We start from the raw sequence: 23,665 nt of genomic DNA on the forward strand, positions 1-23,665 counted from the left end.
AGTCTATGGGTCTCTATGTGAGTCTGGGTCTCTATGCGAGTCTATGGATCTCTGTGTGAGTCTATGGGTCTCTATGCGAGTCTATGGGTCTCTATGCGAGTCTATGGGTCTCTATGTGAGTCTATGGGTCTCTATTTGAGTCTGGGTTTCTATGCGAGTTTATGGGTCTCTTTGTGAGTCTATGGGTCTCTATGTGAGTCTGGGTCTCTATGCGAGTCTATGGGTCTCTATGTGAGTCTATGGGTCTCTATGTGAGTCTATGGGTCTGTATGTGAGTCTGGGTCTCTGTGTGAGTCTATGGGTCTCTATGTGAGTCTGTGGGTCTCTATGTGAGTCTATGGGTCTCTGTGTGAGTCTATGGGTCTCTGTGTGAGTCTGTGGGTCTCTGTGTGAGTCTGTGGGTCTCTGTGTGAGTCTATGGGTCTCTGTATGAGTCTATTGGTCTCTGTGTGAGTCTATGGGTCTCTGTGTGAGTCTATGGGTCTCTGTGTGGGTCTATGGGTCTATGTGTGAGTCTGTGGGTCTCTGTGTGAGTCTGTGGGCCTCTGTGTGAGTCTGTGGGTCTCTGTGTGAGTCTGTGGGTCTCTGTGTGAGTCTATGGGTCTCTGTGTGAGTCTATGGGTCTCTGTGTGGGTCTATGGGTCTATGTGTGAGTCTGTGGGTCTCTGTGTGAGTCTGTGGGCCTCTGTGTGAGTCTGTGGGTCTCTGTGTGAGTCTGTGCGTCTCTGTGTGAGTCTATGGGTGTCTGTGTGAGTCTATGGGTCTATGTGTGAGTCTGTGCGTCTCTGTGTGAGTCTATGGGTCTCTGTGTGAGTCTATGGGTCTCTCTGTGAGTCTGTGGGTCTCTGTGTTAGTCTGTGGGTCTCTGTGGATCTGTGGGTCTCTGTGTGAGTGTATGGGTCTCTGTGTGAGTTTGAATCTATGGGTCTCTGTGTGAGTCTATGGTTCTCTGTGTGAGTCTGTGTGTCTCTCTGTGAGTCTGTGGGTCTCTGTGTGGATCTGTGGGTCTCTGTATGAGTCTATGGATCTCTGTGTGAGTCTATGGGTCTCTGTGTGAGTCTATGGGTCTCTGTGTGAGTCTATGGGTCTCTGTTTAGTGAGTCTATGGGTCTCTGAGTGATGAGTCTATGCGTCTCTGTGTAGTGAGTCTATGGGTCTCTGTGTAGCGAGTCTATGGGTCTCTGAGTGATGAGTCTATGGGTTTCTGTGTAGTGAGTCTATGGGTCTCTATGCGAGTCTATGGGTCTCTGTGTAGTGAGTCTATGGGTCTCTATGCGAGTCTATGGGTCTATGTGTAGTGAGTCTATGGGTCTCTATGTAAGTCTATGGGTCTCTGTGTAGTGAGTCTATGGATCTCTGTGTAGTGAGTCTATGGGTCTCTATGCGAGTCTATGGGTCTCTGTGTAGTGAGTCTATGGGTATCTGAGTGATGAGTCTATGGATGTCTGTGTAGTGAGTCTATGGGTCTCTGAGTGATGAGTCTATGGATGTCTGTGTAGTGAGTCTATGGGTCTCTGTGTAGCGAGTCTATGGGTCTCTGTATAGTGAGTCTATGGATCTCTGTGTAGTGAGTCTATGGGTCTCTATGCAAGTCTATGGGTCTCTGTGTAGTGAGTCTATGGGTCTCTATGCGAGTCTATGGGTCTCTGTGTAGTGAGTCTATGGGTCTCTGAGTGATGAGTCTATGGGTCTCTGTTAATGAGTCTATGGGTCTCTATGCGAGTCTATGGGTCTCTGTGTAGTGAGTCTATGGGTCTCTGAGTGATGATTCTATGGGTCTCTGTTAGTGAGTCTATGGGTCTCTATGCGAGTCTATGGGTCTCTGTGTGAGTCTATGGGTCTCTGTGTATTGAGTCTATGGGTCTCTATGCAAGTCTATGGGTCTCTGTGTAGTGAGTCTATGAGTCTCTGTGTAGTGAGTCTGTGGGTCTCTGTGTTAGTCTGTGGGTCTCTGTGGATCTGTGGGTCTCTGTGTGAGTGTATGGGTCTCTGTGTGAGTTTGAAACTATGGGTCTCTATGCGAGTCTATGGGTCTCTGTGTAGTGAGTCTATGGGTCTCTGTGTAGTGAGTCTATGGGTCTCTATGCGAGTCTATGGGTCTCTGTGTAGTGAGTCTATGGGTCTCTATGCGAGTCTATGGGTCTCTGTTTGCTGGGTTGATAGAGCCGCGCCAACCCGTAAGGATGGTCACTTGAGGCTCCAGTCAGGCTCTGGGCATTGACCCCCCACTCCAGAGCGCCTGGGTTCAAGTCCCGTGCGAGGGCATCTTCTCTCCCTCCCTCCCTCTCTCTGTCTCGCTCAATCGCAGAAGGTTCACGTTGGCCGTGCCAGAGGCGCTGGGCTGGCACAGCCTGGGTTCGAGTCCTGGATCTGGTTGTCTCACTCACTCTCTCGCTCTCACAGCGAGTTCATAATGGCCGTGCCGCAAACACCGAGCCAGGACAAGGACACAATTCCTGCATGGAACCCCTGGACCCGGTTCATCTTGGCCGTGTCGGGGACACTGGGCCACTGCCGCTGAGAACCAGGGTTCGAACCCATGTCCTTGCCGCCATACCACAGTGATTATACCGACTTCTCTGGAGTCTGTGGGTCTCTATGCGAGTCTGTGGGTCTCTATGTGAGTCTATGGGTCTCTATGTGAGGCTATGGGTCTCTATGCGAGGCTATGGGTCTATGTGAGTCTGTGGGTCTTTGTGTGAGTCTATGGGTCTCTATGTGAGTCTGGGTCTCTATGCGAGTCTATGGATCTCTGTGTGAGTCTATGGGTCTCTATGCGAGTCTATCGGTCTCTATGCGAGTCTATGGGTCTCTATGTGAGTCTATGGGTCTCTATGAGAGTCTATGGGTCTCTATGTGAGTCTATGGGTCTGTATGTGAGTCTGGGTCTCTGTGTGAGTCTATGGGTCTCTATGTGAGTCTATGGGTCTCTATGTGAGTCTGGGTCTCTATGCGAGTCTATGGGTCTCTGTATGGGTCTAGGGGTCTCTATGTGAGTCTATGGGTCTCTATGTGAGTCTATGAGTCTGTATGAGAGTCTATGGGTCTCTATGAGAGTCTATGGGTCTCTATGTGAGTCTCCGGGTCACTATGTGAGTCTATGGGTTTCTATGTGAGCCTGGGTCTCTATGAGAGTCTATGGGTCTCTATGTGAGTCTGGGTCTCTATGCGAGTCTATGGGTCTCTATGTGAGTCTATGGGTCTCTATGAGAGTCTATGGGTCTCTATGTGAGTCTATGGGTCTGTATGTGAGTCTGGGTCTCTGTGTGAGTCTATGGGTCTCTATTTGAGTCTATGGGTCTCTATGTGAGTCTGGGTCTCTATGCGAGTCTATGGGTCTCTGTATGGGTCTAGGGGTCTCTATGTGAGTCTATGGGTGCTCTATGTGAGTCTATGAGTCTGTATGAGAGTCTATGGGTCTCTATGAGAGTCTATGGGTCTCTATGTGAGTCTCCGGGTCACTATGTGAGTCTATGGGTTTCTATGTGAGCCTGGGTCTCTATGAGAGTCTATGGGTCTCTATGTGAGTCTATGGGTCTCTATGTGAGTCTATGAGTCTCTATGAGAGTCCATGAGTCTGTGCTCGCTCAGTCTCCTGCACATCCATGATGAACCCTTCCGTTTTTGGAGCCAGCTTAGCACCTTTACCCATCACTATCATCACCCCCATCGCCATCATCGCCATCATCACCCCCATCACCATCATCACCATCATCACCCCCATCACCCCCATCACCATCATCGCCATCATCACCATCATCACCCCCATCACCCCCATCGCCATCATCACCATCATCACCCCCATCACCTCCATCACCATCATCACCCCCATCGCCATCATCGCCATCATCACCCCCATCACCCCCATCACCCCCATCGCCATCATCGCCATCATCGCCATCATCACCCCCATCACCCCCATCACCATCATCACCATCATCACCATCATAACCCCCATCACCATCATCACCATCATCGCCATCATCGCCATCATCACCCCCATCACCCCCATCACCATCATCACCATCATCACCATCATCACCCCCATCACCCCCATCGCCATCATCACCCCTATCGCCATCATCACCCCCATCACCCCCATCACCATCATCGCCATCATCGCCATCATCACCCCCATCGCCATCATCACCATCATCACCATCATCACCCCCATCGCCATCATCGCCATCATCACCCCCATCGCCATCATCACCCCCATCACCATCATCACCCCCATCACCCCCATCGCCATCATCACCCCCATCATCACCCCCATCGCCATCATCACCCCCATCACCATCATCGCCATCATCGCCATCATCACCCCCATCGCCATCATCGCCATCATCACCCCCATCGCCATCATCACCCCCATCGCCATCATCACCCCCATCACCCCCATCGCCATCATCGCCATCATCACCATCATCACCATCATCACCCCCATCACCATCATCGCCATCATCACCCCCATCACCCCCATCACCATCATCGCCATCATCACCATCATCACCCCCATCATCGCCATTATCACCATCGCCGTGGCAACAGGCGTGGGTCCTGAGTTACTCGTCCATGCCGTTGACGATGACACCGCACCACCATCCTCCAACATCCTCCACCATCCTCATCATCATCGCCACCATCATCGCCGTGGCAACAGGCGTGGGTTCTGAGAATGTTAAATTGATGATGACGTAGCACCACCATCCTCCTCGGGGTCGTCGTCATCATCGTCGTCATCATCGTCACCGCTGCTGTCTTTGTCTTCCGTGGACTGGCGCTCGGGGTCGCCATGGAGACGACGTCCAGGGCTACTGCCGGCCGTCAGACAGAGGCGACCGGGTTGGCGAGAGGCGCGGAGCTCCTCAAACAGGAGCTGTGGTGCCGGCACACGGGGTCACGAAACCTAAGAAACGGGGTTAGACACAGAGACACGGAGTGAGACACAGAGACACGGAGTGAGACACAGAGACACGGAGACACAGAGTGAGACACAGAGACACGGAGTGAGACACAGAAACACGGAGACACAGAGTGAGACACAGAGACACAGAGACACGGAGTGACACACAGAGACACGGAGTGAGACACAGAGACACAGAGTGAGACAGAGAGACACGGAGTGAGACACAGAGACACAGAGACGCGGAGTGAGACACAGAGACACGGAGTGAGACACAGAGACACGGAGTGAGACACAGAGTGAGACACAGAGACACAGAGACACGGGGTGAGACACAGAGACACGGAGACACGGCGTGAGACACAGAGTGAGACACAGAGACACGGGGTGAGACACAGAGACACGGGGTGAGACACAGAGACACGGGGGTTAGACACATAGAGACACGGAGTGAGACACAGAGTGAGACACAGAGACACAGAGACACGGGGTGAGACACAGAGACACAGAGACACGGGGTGAGACACAGAGACACGGAGTGAGACACAGAGACACGGGGTGAGACACAGAGACACGGGGGTTAGACACACATAGACACGGAGTGAGACACAGAGACACAGAGACACGGAGTGAGACACAGAGAGACACAGAGACACAGAGACATGGAGTGAGACACAGAGACACCGAGTGAGACACAGAGACACAGAGACACGGAGTGAGACACAGAGTGAGACACAGAGACACGGAGACACGGAGACACGGAGTGAGACACAGAGGGGTTAGACAACAGATAGACACGGAGACACGGGGTTATACACAGAGACACAGAGATACGGAGACACAGAGACACAGAGAAACGGTGTTAGACGCAGAGACACGGAGACACAGAGACACGGAGTGAGACACACAGAGACACGGAGTGAGACACACAGAGACACGGAGTGAGACACAGAGACACGGAGTGAGACACAGAGATACGGAGTGAGACACAGAGACACAGAGACGCAGGGTTAGACACACAGAGACACGGGGTTAGACACACAGAGACACGGGGTTAGACACACAGAGACACGGAGTGAGACACAGAGACACGGAGTGAGACACAGAGACACGGAGTGAGACACAGAGACACATAGACACGGGGTAAGCCACGAGACATGGGGTGAGACACAGAGACACAGAGCCACGGGGTGAGACACAGAGATACGGAGTGAGACACAGAGACACGGAGTGAGACACAGAGACACAGAGACACGGAGTGAGAGACAGAAACACGGGGGTTAGACACACAGAGACACGGAGTGAGACACAGAGAGACACAGAGACACAGAGACGCGGAGTGAGACACAGAGACACGGAGTGAGACACACAGAGACACAGAGTGAGACACAGAGACACAGTGACACGGAGTGAGACACAGAGACACAGAGACACGGAGTGAGACACAGAGACACAGAGACACGGGGTTAGACACACAGAGACACGGAGTGAGACACAGAGACACAGAGACACGGAGTGAGACACAGAGACACGAAGTGAGACACAGAGACACGGGGTTAGACACACAGAGACACGGAGTGAGACACAGAGACACAGTGACACGGAGTGAGACACAGAGAGACAGAGACACGGGGTTAGACACAGAGACACGGGGTGGTGTTGGTGGTTCCAGTGGTGGTGTTGGTGGTGTTTGGTGTTTTGGTGGTGGTTGCAGTGGTGGTGTTGGTTGTAATGACAGCAGTTGCAGTTGTGGTGGTTGCAGCGGTGGTGTTCGTGGTTGCGGTGGTTGCATTTATGGTTTGTGTGGTTGTGCTGGTGTTTGCGGTGGTGTTGGTTGTGGTGGTAGCCATGGTTGTGGTGGTTGCGATGGCTGACGGTTGCGTGCGGTTGTGATGGTTGCGATGGTGGCGGTGGTTGCAGTGGTTGCAGTGGTTGCGTGCGGTTGCGATGGTTGCGATGGTTGCGGTGGTTGCGATGGTTGCGGCGTTGACGTCACCGTGGTGGTCTTGAGCCGCCCCCCAGGCCGGCTGCAGGTCCAGCCCGCCCGGCCCCGCAGCGGGCGACATTGCTCCCCCGCCACGCACGGCCGCATGTCGCACCACGCACGCACGCGCACCACGTGGGCTGGGGGGGGGGGCACCACGGGGGGGTGGGGTCACGTGGGGATGGGGTCACGGGGGGGTGGGGTCACGGGTAGATGGGGTAATGGGGTCACGTGGGGATGGGGTCACAGGGGGGTGGGGTCACGTGGGGATGGGGTAATGGGGTCACGTGGGGATGGGGTCACAGGGGGGTGGGGTCACGTGGGGATGGGGTAATGGGGTCACAGGGGGGTGGGGTAATTGGGTCACGGGATGGTGAGGTCACGGGATGGTGAGGTCACGGGGGGGTGGGGTCACGTGGTCACGGGAGGATAGAGTCACAGGTTCACGTGGGGATGGAGGAATGGGGTCAGAGTATTGGGGACAGGGCTCACTTTGAAGGTTTCAATCTGGAGCAAGGCTACGGTTAGGGGTTAAGGGTCAATGTTAGCTGCGTGTCTGTGTGCGTCTCGCCCTGTCTCACCGTGTCCCTGTGTCCTCCCCGTGTCTCCTGCCGTGTTACCATGTGCCGTGTCTGTCCCTCGGGCGTGTCCCCGTGTCTCCCGCTATCTCCCTGTCCCCCCCACTATTGCCCATCTTACATTGCATTTATGGCTTTTATTTTGGTGATTTCGAAAAGTTTTTTTGGTTTGGCCATGTTTTTGTTTATTGTAGTACGGAGATAGACTGATGGCCTTAATCTTAGTTGTCTTGTGGTTGTTGTTGTTGTTATTTTGACTTGCATCCCACTGGGATTTTTGCACACAGCGTTGGTGTACGGTGCTTTTTCAGGAATATTTTGATGTTTTTTTTTATCCTGGATTTTCTGTTTGCACAGTCACATAATCACTTTTACTGGTAGGAACGAAGTTGTAAACTGAGTGTACCAGCCTGCAATAGATTAATGTGTCCGTCCGTCCGTCCCCTTTCAATACTTTAACGAAGTGAAATCTCGTGCTGTTGGGTGTAAAATCAGCAATAGACAGCGCAGAGACTTGTCCTACCAGCCCACCCTGCAGGGACCTGTAAGATGTTTTCTTGTTCATGTTTTTGTTTGTTGCGGTTGCACCCGATTCAAGAGCCGAATGGCTCACAGGGCTATACCAAATAAATGAACTATGAACTTTGTCCCCCAGTGACCCTCTATGCCCCCCCCCAAGCCCGTGTCCTTCCATTTCCTTCCGTGTCGCCTGCTGTCCCCATCTCCCCATGTCCTTCCCTGTCCGTGTGTCCCCCCACGTCCCCCCGTGCCCCCCCCCGTATCTTCCCGTGTCTTCTGCCGTGTCTCCCCGTGTCTTCTCGTGTCTCCCCCCCCCCGCCGTGTCTACCCCCCCCCCGTGTCTCCCCGTGTCTCCCCCCCCCCAGTGTCTCCCCGTGTCTCCCCCCCCCCGTGTCTCCCCGTGTCCCCCCCCCCCGTGTCTCCCCGTGTCTCCCCCCCCCCGTGTCTCCCCCCCCCGTGTCTCCCCGTGTCTCCCCCCCCCGTGTCTCCCCGTGTCCCCCCCCCGTGTCTCCCCCCCCGTGTCTCCCCGTGTCTCCCCCCCCCCCGTGTCTCCCCGTGTCCCCCTAGTGCCTTCCCCCCCGCCCGTATATTTCCGTGTCTCACCGTCCACGCATGCCGGCTGTCCCAGCGTGGTGCCTGCCACCTGTCCCCGCCGGCAAGCACAGCGCGCCGTCTGGGTGGAGACGGCCCGGCGTGACTCCACCTCGTCGTGGGAGAGCGTCACCACCTCGCACGTGCCCACCGCCAGCTGGCCTGCCAACAACACCATCATCGTCAACAACACCACCACCGTCGTCAACAACACCACCACCACCATCATCTACATCAACACCACCACCTCGCACGTGCCCACCGCCAGCTGGCCTGCCAACAACACCACCACCGTCGTCAACAACACCACCACCGTCGTCAACAACACCACCACCGTCGTCAACAACACCACTAACGTCAACAACACCACCACCGTCGTCAACAACACCACCACCACCATCATCTACATCAACACCACCACCTCGCACGTGCCCACCGCCAGCTGGCCTGCCAACAACACCACCACCGTCGTCAACAACACCACCACCGTCGTCAACAACACCACCACCACCACCACCATCATCTACATCAACACCACCACCTCGCACGTGCCCACCGCCAGCTGGCCTGCCAACAACACCACCACCGTCGTCAACAACACCACCACCGTCGTCAACAACACCACCACCATCATCTACATCAACACCACCACCTCGCACGTGCCCACCGCCAGCTGGCCTGCCAACAACACCACCACCGTCGTCAACAACACCACCACCACCACCATCATCTACATCAACACCACCACCTCGCACGTGCCCACCGCCAGCTGGCCTGCCAACAACACCACCACCGTCGTCAACAACACCACCACCGTCGTCAACAACACCACCACCACCACCACCATCATCTACATCAACACCACCACCTCGCACGTGCCCACCGCCAGCTGGCCTGCCAACAACACCACCACCGTCGTCAACAACACCACCACCGTCGTCAACAACACCACCACCATCATCTACATCAACACCACCACCTCGCACGTGCCCACCGCCAGCTGGCCTGCCAACAACACCACCACCGTCGTCAACAACACCACCACCACCACCATCATCTACATCAACACCACCACCTCGCACGTGCCCACCGCCAGCTGGCCTGCCAACAACACCACCACCGTCGTCAACAACACCACCACCGTCGTCAACAACACCACCACCACCACCATCATCTACATCAACACCACCACCTCGCACGTGCCGACCGCCAGCTGGCCTGCCAACAACAACACCACCATCGTCAACACCACCACCATCATCTACATCAACACCACCACCTCGCACGTGCCCACCGCCAGCTGGCCTGCCAACAACACCACCACCATCGTCAACAACAACACCACTATCGTCAACAACACCACCACCGTCGTGAACAACACCACTACCATCAACAACACCACCACCATCGTCAACAACACCACCGCCGTCGTCAACAACACCACTACCGTCAACAACACCACCGTCGTCGTCAACAACACTACCACCGTCGTCAACAACACCACCACCATCTACATCAAGACCACCACCTTATACATCAACACCACCACCTTCTACATCAACACCACCACCATCTACATTAACAACACCACCTTATACATCAACACCACCACCATCTACATCAACACCACCACCTTCTACATTAACACCACCACCATAGTCAACAACACCACCACTATCTACATCAACACCACCACCATCAACACCACCACCACCTACATCAACACCACCACCATCTACATCAACACCACCACCACCTACATCAAAACCACTACCATCGTCAACAACAGCACCACCTTCTACATCAACACCACCACCTTCTACATCAACACCACCACCATCTGCATGAACACCACCACCATCGTCAACAACACCACCACCTTCGTCAACACCACCACCATCGTCAAAAACACCACCACCATCAACAACACCACCACCGTCAACATCAACACCTACATCAAGACCACCACCATCTACATCAACACCACCACCATCTACATCAATACCACCACCATCGTCAACAACACCACCTTCTACATCAACACCACCACCTTCTACATCAACACCACCATCTACATTAACACCACCACCATCTACATCAACACCACCACCATCTACATCAACACCACCACCATCTACATCAACACCACCACCATCTACAACACCACCACCACCTACATCAACACAACCGCCTTCTACATCAACACCACCACCATCTACATCAACACCACCACCATCTACATCAACACCACCACCATCTACATCAACACCACCACCATCTACATCAACACCACCACCATCAACATCAACAGCACCATCTACATCAACACCACCACCATCTGCATCAACACCACCATCGTCAACAACACCACCACCTTCGTCAACACCACCACCGTCGTCAACAACACCACCACCATCTACATCAACACCACCACAATCTACATCAACACCACCACCTTCTACATCAACACCACCATCTACATCAACACTACCACCATCTACATCAACACCACCACCATCTACATCAACACCACCATCTATATCAACACCACCACCATCTACATCAACACCAACATCTACATCAACACCACCTCCATCTACATCAACACCACCACCATCTACATCAAAACCACCACCATCGTCAACAACAGCAACACCTTCTACATCAACATCACCACCATCTACATCAACACCACCACCATCTACATCAACACCACTACCATCGTCAACAACAGCACCACCTTCTACAACAACACCACCACCATCTACATCAACACCAACACCATCGTCAACAACACCACCACCATCGACAACACCACCATCGTCGTCAACAACACCACCACCATCATCAGCACCACAACCTTCTACATCAACACCACCACCATCGACATCAACACCAACACCGTCTACAACAACACCACCACCTTCTACATCAACACCACCACCATCTACATGAACACCACCACCATCATCAACACCACCACCTTCTACATCAACACCACCACCATCTACATCAACACCACCACCACCACCTACATCAACACCACTACCATCGTGAACAACAGCACCACCTTCTACATCAACACCACCACCATCAACATCAACACCACCACCATCGTCAACAACACCACCAACATCGTCAACACCACCACCGTCGTCAACAACACCACCACCATCAACAACACCACCACCTTCAACAACACCACCACCATCTACATCAACAACACCACCACCATCGACATCAACACCACCATCTACATCAACACCACCACCATCGACATCAACACCACCACCACCTACATCAACACAACCACCATCTACATCAACACCACCACCTTCTACATCAACACCACCATCGTCTACATCAACACCACCACCATCTGCATCAACACCACCACCTTCTACATCAAAACCAGCACCATCTACATCAACACCACCACCATCGACATCAACACCACCACCATCGACATCAACACCACCACCGTCTACAACAACACCACCACCATCTACATAAACAACACCACCTACATCAACACCACCACCTTCTACATCAACACCACATCCATCTACATCAACACCACCACCATCTACAACAACACCACCACCATCTGCATCAACCCACCACCATCTGCATCAACACCACCACCATCTACATAAACACCATCACCACCTACATCAACACCACTACCATCGTCAACAACAGCACCACCTTCTACATCAACACCACCATCAACATCAACACCACCACCATCGTCAACAACACCACCACCATCGTCAACACCACCACCGTCGTCAACAACAACACCACCATGAACAACACCACCACCGTCAACAACAACACCACCATCTACATCAACACCACCACCATCTACATCAACACCACCAAAGTCGTCAACAACACCACCACCATCGTCAACAACACCACCACCATCTACATCAACACCAGCACCACCGTCTACATCAACACCACCATCTACATCAACACCAGCACCACCTACATCAACAACACCAAGATCTACAACAACACCAGCATCGTCACCAACACCACCACCATCTACATCAACAACACCACCATCTACAACAACACCACCACCGTCACCAACACCACCATCTACATCAACACCACCACCATCTACATCAACAACACTACCATCTACATCAACACCACCTCCATCTACATCAACACCACCACCATCTACATCAACACCACCACCATCTACATCAACACCACCACCATCTACATCAATACCACCACCATCAACATCAACACCAGCACCACCATCTATATCAACACCACCACCATCTACATCAACACCACCACCATCATCAACACCACCACCATCATCAACACCACCACCTTCTACATCAACACCACCACCATCGACATCAACACCAACACCGTCTACAACAACACCACCACCTTCTACATTAACACCACCACCATCTACATCAACACCACCACCGTCTACATCAACACCACATCCATCTACATCAACAGCACCACCATCATCAACACCACCACCGTCTACATCAACACCAGCATCTACATCAACACTACCACCATCTACATCAACACCACCACCATCATTAACACTACCACGGTCTACATCAACAGCACGTCCATCTACATCAACAACACCACCATCTACATCAACACCACCTCCATCTCCATCAACACCACCATCTAAATCAACACCACCATCTACATCAACACCACCACCACCTACATCAACACCACTACCATCGTCAACAACAGCACCACCTTCTACATCAACAACACCACCTTCTACATCAACACCACCACCATCTACATCAACACCACCACCATCTACATCAACACCACCACCATCTACATCAACACCACCACCACCACCTACATCAATACCACTACCATCGTCAACAACACCACCACCATCGTCAACACCACCACCGTCGTCAACAACACCACCATCATCAACAACACCACCACCGTCAACAACACCACCACCACCTACATCTACATCAACACCACCACCACCGTCTACATCAACACCACCACCATCTACATCAACACCACCACCACCTACATCAACAACAACACCATCTACAACAACACCACCACCGTCAAAATCAACAACCCCACCATCTACATCAACACCACCTTCATCTACATCAACACCACCACCATCTACATCAACACCAACACCGTCTACTACAACACCACCACGTTCTACATCAACACCACCACCATCTACATCAACAGCATCACCATCATCAACAACACCACCTTCTACATCAACACCACCACCATCTACATCAACACCACCACTGTCTACAACAACACCACCACCATCTACATCAACAACACCACCTTCGAAATCAACACGACCACCATCTACATCAACACCTCCACCATCTGCATCAACACCACCACCGTCTACATCAACACCACCACCGTCTACATCAAAACCACATCCATCTACATCAACACCACCACCGTCTTCATCAACACCACCACCATCTGCATCAACACCACCACCATCTACAACAACACCACCACCATCTACATCAACACCACCACCATCTACATCAACACCACCACCGTCTACAACAACACCACCACCACCACCATCTACATCAACACCACCACCATCTACAACAACACCACCACCATCTGCATCAACACCACCACCTTCTACATCAACACCACCACCATCAACATCAACACCACCATCGTCAACAACACCACCACCATCGTCAACACCACCACCGTCGTCAACAACACCACCACCATCAACAACACCACCACCGTCAACAACACCACCAGTTAGACAAGACACTCTACAAATCACACTTATCATTGACGGCAATAATGTCCACATCGGATTGGGAACATGTAGACAATATGACTGCCTCTTCAGCTGCTACTATGTCGACCAAATGTAAGGAAAACCTGATTTCCAAATTTAACCTCCTCTTCAACAAAAGACCGGACCCACACACCAAAAAGGTAGACGTTAATAAAGTCGTAATTAATCGCAGTAACAGTTCTATTTCCGATGGTCTGAAATCCGTTTTAGCTAAAGGTCTAAACTTTGCAGTCACACCTAAACACATACCAGTTAATGATATAATTGCCCAAGTAGACGTTGCTCTCAGGGGCCTGGGTCACATCGCTGCAGACGTAGCAAGATCTGAAATCACTGCAACCCTCAAAAACGCTAAGATACCAGCTAGCAACCTCAGCAAAGATGAGCGTTTTGAATTATATAAATTAAAAAAGAGGAATGATATTGTAGTTCTCTCAGCTGACAAAGGCAATGCTACTGTCATCATGGATAAAATAGAATACAACAACAAAATTAAAGAATTACTCGACGATGGTAGTTATACAAAAATAAAAAGAGATCCCACCAACAGCCTCGTCACACAAACCAACAAAATAATTTCTGATTCAACCGCATTAATTGATCAATCTAAACAGTTTTCGTTGAAACCTTCTGCTGCCAGGCCACCAAGATTATACGGCTTACCAAAAATACATAAAGTTGATACACCTCTTTGTCCCATAGTCTCTACTATCAGCTCCCCCACCTACAAACTAGCTCGTTTTTTGTCTGAAATCCTGCGTCCTTTCACTGGAAAGACCACCTCTGCGGTACAAAATTCTACTCACCTGGTATCAACAATCAAGGGTATTTCCCTGTCCCCAGACGACCTGCTTGTCAGTTTTGATGTAGTTTCCTTATTCACCAAGGTTCCTGTACCTGACACCATTGCAATCATTGAAGACTTGGTTCATCAAGGACTAAACACTGAGGTACCCCCCCTGGTGAGACACTGTTTAACCAATACATACTTCACTTGGAATGGAACTTTCTACAAACAAACTGAGGGCACCCCAATGGGCTCCCCCCTTTCTCCAGTTATAGCTAACATTTTCATGGAGAAATTTGAGACTGACGCCATCCAGACTGCCACTCTGCGCCCAACCTTATGGAAGAGGTACGTGGATGACACTTTTGTCATCTGGCCACATGGCCGGCCTGCTCTAGACCAATTCTTCGACCACATCAATTCCATACACCCAGCCATCAGATTTACCATGGAAGTCGAAATAGATGGCAAGATACCTTTTTTGGATGTCCTAATTAAAAAGAGACCTGATGGTTCAATGAGCCACTCTGTCTACAGGAAAGCTACCCATACGGATGCTTATCTGAAACCGGATTCCCACCACCATCCATCACAGAAGAATTCTCTCATCAAGACTCTGTATCATAGAGCCCAATGCATATCCGACCAGGAACACATAAGCAGTGAACTCAAGCACGTACACCAAGCTCTTAGGGCTAATGGTTACTCCGACTATACAATCCGCAAAGCTATCACTCAAACCATGAAGAAGAACCCTCTTGAGGAGCCTTTCAAAACCATCACTTTACCCTACATTGCTGGGATCACAAAAAAGATCTCCAAAATCTTGAATAAACACAAGATCCAGGTCCGTTTCAACACATTACATAAAATCCGTGATCTGGTTCCGTCTGTAAAAGATGTGATTCCGGACATACAATACCCTGGTGTCTACAAACTAAGTTGCCTCTGTGGTAGTAGTTACATTGGAGAAACCAAACGCCATATCTCGGACCGCATTCGTGAACATAAAGCAGACCTTAAACACGGTAGGACCAACACCTCGGCCGTAGCAGATCATTGTTCTAATTCAGTAGGCTCACATGCCATTGACTTTTCCAAGACGGAGGTTCTTTGTAAGCCATCTGGCTTCCATGAGAGATTCGTTCATGAGGCTATCCACATATACAAACACAGAGACAATTTCAACCGAGAAGATGGATTCTATCTTAGCAATCATTGGAAAGATTTGATAAATCATTTCAGTTCTTGATTGATTGTTCACGCTTACAGTGGCTTTCAGACAGAATACATAAAAACAAATTTCGTCTCCCCCCTCCTCTTTTCAAAAAATAGATGGACTAGTCCTGGCAAACAGCCAATCGTTGCGCGTGACGCAAACGTTATTTTTATATATAAATAAATAAATATGCCGTTTTCAAAATAAATTTATGCAAACCGACACACCTGATGATGACCGTTTGAGTTATGGTCGAAACGTCGTGAGAATTTTTTTTTTATTGTTTTATATATATTTTGTTGTTTCTCTTCAACGTGACTTTACCGAAAAAACTAAGAATATGAACACCACCACCATCTACATCAACACCACCACCATCAACACCACCACCATCTACATCAACACCATCACCGTCGTCAACAACACCACCACCGTCGTCAACAACACCACCACCATCTCCAACAACACCACCATCTAAATCAACACCACCATCTACATCAACACCACCACCACCTACATCAACACCACTACCATCGTCAACAACAGCACCACCTTCTACATCAACAACACCACCTTCTACATCAACACCACCACCATCTACATCAACACCACCACCATCAACACCACCACCATCTACATCAACACCATCACCGTCGTCAACAACACCACCACCGTCGTCAACAACACCACCACCATCTCCAACAACACCACCATCTAAATCAACACCACCATCTACATCAACACCACCACTACCTACATCAACACCACTACCATCGTCAACAACAGCACCACCTTCTACATCAACAACACCACCTTCTACATCAACACCACCACCATCTAGATCAACACCACCACCATCTACATCAACACCACCACCATCTACATCAACACCACCACCACCACCACCTACATCAATACCACTACCATCGTCAACAACACCACCACCACCGTCTACATCAACACCACCACCATCTACATCAACACCACCACCACCTACATCAACAACAACACCATCTACAACAACACCACCACCGTCAAAATCAACAACCCCACCATCTACATCAACACCACCTTCATCTACATCAACACCACCACCATCTACATCAACACCAACACCGTCTACAACAACACCACCACGTTCTACATCAACACCACCACCATCATCAACAACACCACCTTCTACATCAACACCACCACCATCTACATCAACACCACCACTGTCTACAACAACACCACCACCATCTACATCAACAACACCACCTTTTACATCAACACGACCACCATCTACATCAACGCCTCCACCATCTGCATCAACACCACCACCTTCTACATCAACACCACATCCATCTACATCAACACCACCACCGTCTTCATCAACACCACCACCATCTGCATCAACACCACCACCATCTACAACAACACCACCACCATCTACATCAACACCACCACCATCTACATCAACACCACCACCGTCTACAACAACACCACCACCACCATCTACATCAACAACACCACCTACATCAACAGTACCATCATCTACATCAACACCACTTCCATCTGCATCAACACCACATCCATCTACATCAACACAACCACCACCACCATCTACAACAACACCACCACCATCTGCATCAACACCACCACCTTCTACATCAACACCACCACCATCAACATCAACACCACTATCGTCAACAACACCACCACCATCGTCAACACCACCACCGTCGTCAACAACACCACCACCATCAACAACACCACCACCGTCAACAACACCACCACCATCTACATCAACACCTCCACCATCAACACCACCACCATCTACATCAACACCACCACCGTCGTCAACAACACCACCACCGTCGTAAACAACACCACCCCCATCTACGTCAACACCACCACCATCTACAACAACACCACCACCGTCACCAACACCACCATCTACATCAACACCACCACCATCTACATCAACAACACCACCATCTACATCAACACCACCTCCATCTACATCAACACCACCACCATCTACATCAACACCACCATCTACAACAACACCACCACCGTCACCAACACCACCATCTACATCAACACCACCACCATCTACATCAATACCACCACCACCTACATCAATACCACCACCATCTACATCAACACCACCACCATCTATATCAACACCACCACCATCTACATCAACACCACCACCATCATCAACACCACCACCATCATCAACACCACCACCTTCTACATCAACACCACCACCATCGACATCAACACCAACACCGTCTACAACAACACCACCACCTTCTACATTAACACCACCACCATCTACATCAACACCACCACCATCATCAACACCACCACCTTCTACATCAACACCACCACCATCGACATCAACAGCACCACCTTCTACATTAACACCACCTACATCAACATCACCACCATCATCAACACCACCACCACCTACATCAAAACCAACACCATCTACATCAACGACACCACCGTCTACATCAACACCATATCCATCTACATCAACAGCACCACCGTCTACATCAACAACACCATCTACATCAACACCACCACCATCTACATCAACACTACCACCATCTACATCAACAAAACCATCTACATCAACACCACCACCATCTACATCAACACCACCACCATCGACATCAACACCACCACCTTCTACATCAACACCCCCACCATCTACAACAACACCACCACGGTCTACATCAACACCACATCCATCTACATCAACACCACCACCACCTACATCAACACCACTACCATCGTCAACAACAGCACCACCTTCGACATCAACACCACCACCTTCTAAATCAACACCACCACCATCTACATCAATACCACCACCATCTACATCAACACCACCACCATCTACATCAACACCACCACCACCATACATCAATACCAATACCATCGTCAACAACAGCACCACCTTCTACATCAACACCATCAACATCAACACCACCACCATCGTCAACAACACCACCACCATCGTCAACACCACCACCGTTGTCAACAAAACCACCATCATCAACAACACCACCACCGTCAACAACACCACCACCACCTACATCAACACCACTACCATCGTCAACAACAGAACCACCATCTACATCAACACCAACACCATCTACATCAACACCACCACCATCTACATCAACACCACCACCACCATACATCAATACCAATACCATCGTCAACAACAGCACCACCTTATACATCAACACCATCAACATCAACACCACCACCATCGTCAACAACACCACCACCATCGTCAACACCACCACCGTCGTCAACAAAACCACCATCATCAACAACACCACCACCGTCAACAACACCACCACCATCTACATCAACACCACCACCACCGTCTACATCAACACCACCACCGTCAACATCAACACCACCATCGTCAACAACACCACCACCATCGTCAACACCACCACCGTCGTCAACAACACCACCACCATCAACAACACCACCACCGTCAACAACACCACCACCACCTACATCTACATGAACACCACCACCACCGTCTACATCAACACCACCACCATCTACATCAACACCACCACCACCTACATCAACAACAAGACCATCTACAACAACACCACCACCGTCAAAATCAACAACCCCACCATCTACATCAACAACACCTTCATCTACATCAACACCACCACCATCTACATCAACACCAACACCGTCTACAACAACACCACCACGTTCTACATCAACACCACCACCATCTACATCAACACCACCACCATCATCAACAACACCACCTTCTACATCAACACCACCACCATCTACATCAACACCACCACTGTCTACAACAACACCACCACCATCTACATCAACAACACCACCTTCTACATCAACAGGACCACCATCTACATCAACACCTCCACCATCTGCATCAACACCACCACCTTCTACATCAACACCACATCCATCTACATCAACACCACCACCGTCTTCATCAACACCACCACCATCTGCATCAACACCACCACCATCTACAACAACACCACCACCATCTACATCAACACCACCATCTACATCAACACCACCACCGTCTACAACAACACCACCACCACCATCTACATCAACAACACCACCTACATCAACAGTACCATCATCTACATCAACACCACCTCCATCTGCATCAACACCACATCCATCTACATCAACACAACCACCACCACCATCTACAACAACACCACCACCATCTGCATCAACACCACCACCTTCTACATCAACACCACCACCATCAACATCAACACCACCATCGTCAACAACACCACCACCATCGTCAACACCACCACCGTCGTCAACAACACCACCACCATCAACAACACCACCACCGTCAACAACACCACCACCATCTACATCAACACCACCACCATCAACACCACCACCATCTACATCAACACCACCACCGTCGTCAACAACACCACCACCGTCGTCAACAACACCACCACCATCTACGTCAACACCACCACCATCTACAACAACACCACCACCGTCACCAACACCACCATCTACATCAACACCACCACCATCTACATCAACAACACCACCATCTACATCAACACCACCTCCATCTACATCAACACCACCACCATCTACATCAACACAACCACCACCATCTACAACAACACCACCACCGTCACCAACACCACCATCTACATCAACACCACCACCATCTACATCAACACCACCACCATCTACATCAATACCACCACCATCTACATCAACACCACCACCATCTATATCAACACCACCACCATCTACATCAACACCACCACCATCATCAACACCACCACCATCATCAACACCACCACCTTCTACATCAACACCACCACCATCGACATCAACACCAACACCGTCTACAACAACACCACCACCTTCTACATTAACACCACCACCATCTACATCAACACCACCACCATCATCAACACCACCACCTTCTACATCAACACCACCACCATCGACATCAACAGCACCACCTTCTACATTAACACCACCTACATCAACACCACCACCATCATCAACACCACCACCACCTACATCAACACCACCACCATCTACATCAACAGCACCACCGTCTACATCAACAACACCATCTACATCAACACCACCACCATCTACATCAACACTACCACCATCTACATCAACAAAACCATCTACATCAACACCACCACCATCTACATCAACACCACCACCATCGACATCAACACCACCACCTTCTACATCAACACCCCCACCATCTACATCAACACCACCACGGTCTACATCAACACCACATCCATCTACATCAACAACACCACCATCTACATCAACACCACCTCCATCTCCATCAACACCACCACCACCTACATCAACACCACTACCATCGTCAACAACAGCACCACCTTCTACATCAACACCACCACCTTCTAAATCAACACCACCACCATCTACATCAACACCACCACCATCTACATCAACACCACCACCATCTACATCAACACCACCACCACCATACATCAATACCAATACCATCGTCAACAACAGCACCACCTTCTACATCAACACCACCACCATCAACATCAACACCACCACCATCGTCAACAACACCACCACCATCGTCAACACCACCACCGTCGTCAACAACACCACCATCATCAACAACACCACCACCGTCAACAACACCACCACCATCTACATCTACATCAACACCACCACCACCGTCTACATCAACACCACCACCGTCAACATCAACACCACCATCGTCAACAACACCACCACCATCGTCAACACCACCACCGTCGTCAACAACACCACCACCATCAACAACACCACCACCGTCAACAACACCACCACCATCTACATCAACACCACCACCATCAACACCACCACCATCTACATCAACACCACCACCGTCGTCAACAACACCACCACCGTCGTCAACAACACCACCACCATGTACATCAACACCACCACCATCTACAACAACACCACCACCGTCACCAACACCACCATCTACATCAACACCACCACCATCTACATCAACAACACCACCATCTACATCAATACCACCACCTTCTACATCAACAGCACCACCATCGACATCAACACCAACACCGTCTACAACAACACCACCACCTTCTACATTAACACCACCACCATCTACATCAACACCACCACCATCATCAACACCACCACCTTCAACATCAACACCACCACCATCGACATCAACAGCACCACCATCTACATCAACACCACCACCACCTAAATCAACACCACCACCTTCTACATTAACACCACCTACATCAACACCACCACCATCATCAACACCACCACCACCTACATCAACACCACCACCATCTACATCAACGACACCACCGTCTACATCAACACTACCACCATCTACATCAACAAAACCATCTACATCAACACCACCACCATCTACATCAACACCACCACCATCGACATCAACACCACCACCATCTACATCTACACCACCACCATCATCAACACCACGACCTTCTACATCAACACCCCCACCATCTACATCAACACCACCACGGTCTACATCAACACCACATCCATCTACATCAACAACACCACCATTTACATCAACACCACATCCATCTCCATCAACACCACCACCACCTACATCAACAACACTACCATCGTCAACAACAGCACCACCTTCTACATCAACACCACCACCTTCTAAATCAACACCACCACCATCTACATCAACACCACCACCATCTACATCAACACCACCACCATCTATATCAACACCACCACCACCTACATCAATACCACTACCATCGTCAACAACAGCACCACCTTCTACATCAACACCACCACCATCAACATCAACACCACCACCATCGTCAACAACACCACCACCATCGTCAACACCAGCACCGTCGTCAACAACACCAACATCATCAACAACACCACCACCGTCAACAACACCACCACCATCTACATCTACATCAACACCACCACCACCGTCTACATCAACACCACCACCATCTACATCAACACCACCACCACCTACATCAACAACACCACCATCTACAACAACACCACCACCGTCAACACCAACAACCCCACCATCTACATCAACACCACCTTCATCTACATCAACACCACCACCATCTACATCAACACCAACACCGTCTACAGCAACACCACCACGTTCTACATCAA

General features: G+C 50.4%; 1 protein-coding gene across 1 annotated transcript in view; it reads right to left on the reverse strand.

The window, feature by feature from the left end:
• Positions 1-4,477: 4,477 nt before the first annotated feature.
• Positions 4,478-23,665, reverse strand: part of LOC116957780 (chemokine-like protein TAFA-5) — a 56,331-nt gene continuing 37,143 nt past the window's right edge. The window contains exons 3-5 of the mRNA XM_032980137.2: positions 8,591-8,740; positions 6,903-7,030; positions 4,478-4,909 (exon numbers count right to left, since the gene is read on the reverse strand). Coding sequence (XP_032836028.1) covers positions 4,901-4,909; positions 6,903-7,030; positions 8,591-8,740 — 287 coding nt within the window. The 3' untranslated portion in view covers positions 4,478-4,900. The remainder of the gene's footprint in view (positions 4,910-6,902; positions 7,031-8,590; positions 8,741-23,665) is intronic.

The sequence above is a fragment of the Petromyzon marinus genome, chromosome 42 (genome assembly GCF_048934315.1).
Source record: "Petromyzon marinus isolate PM22_M1 ecotype Great Lakes invasive population chromosome 42, UKy_Petmar_22M1.pri1.0, whole genome shotgun sequence".
Lineage (NCBI taxonomy): Eukaryota > Metazoa > Chordata > Hyperoartia > Petromyzontiformes > Petromyzontidae > Petromyzon > Petromyzon marinus.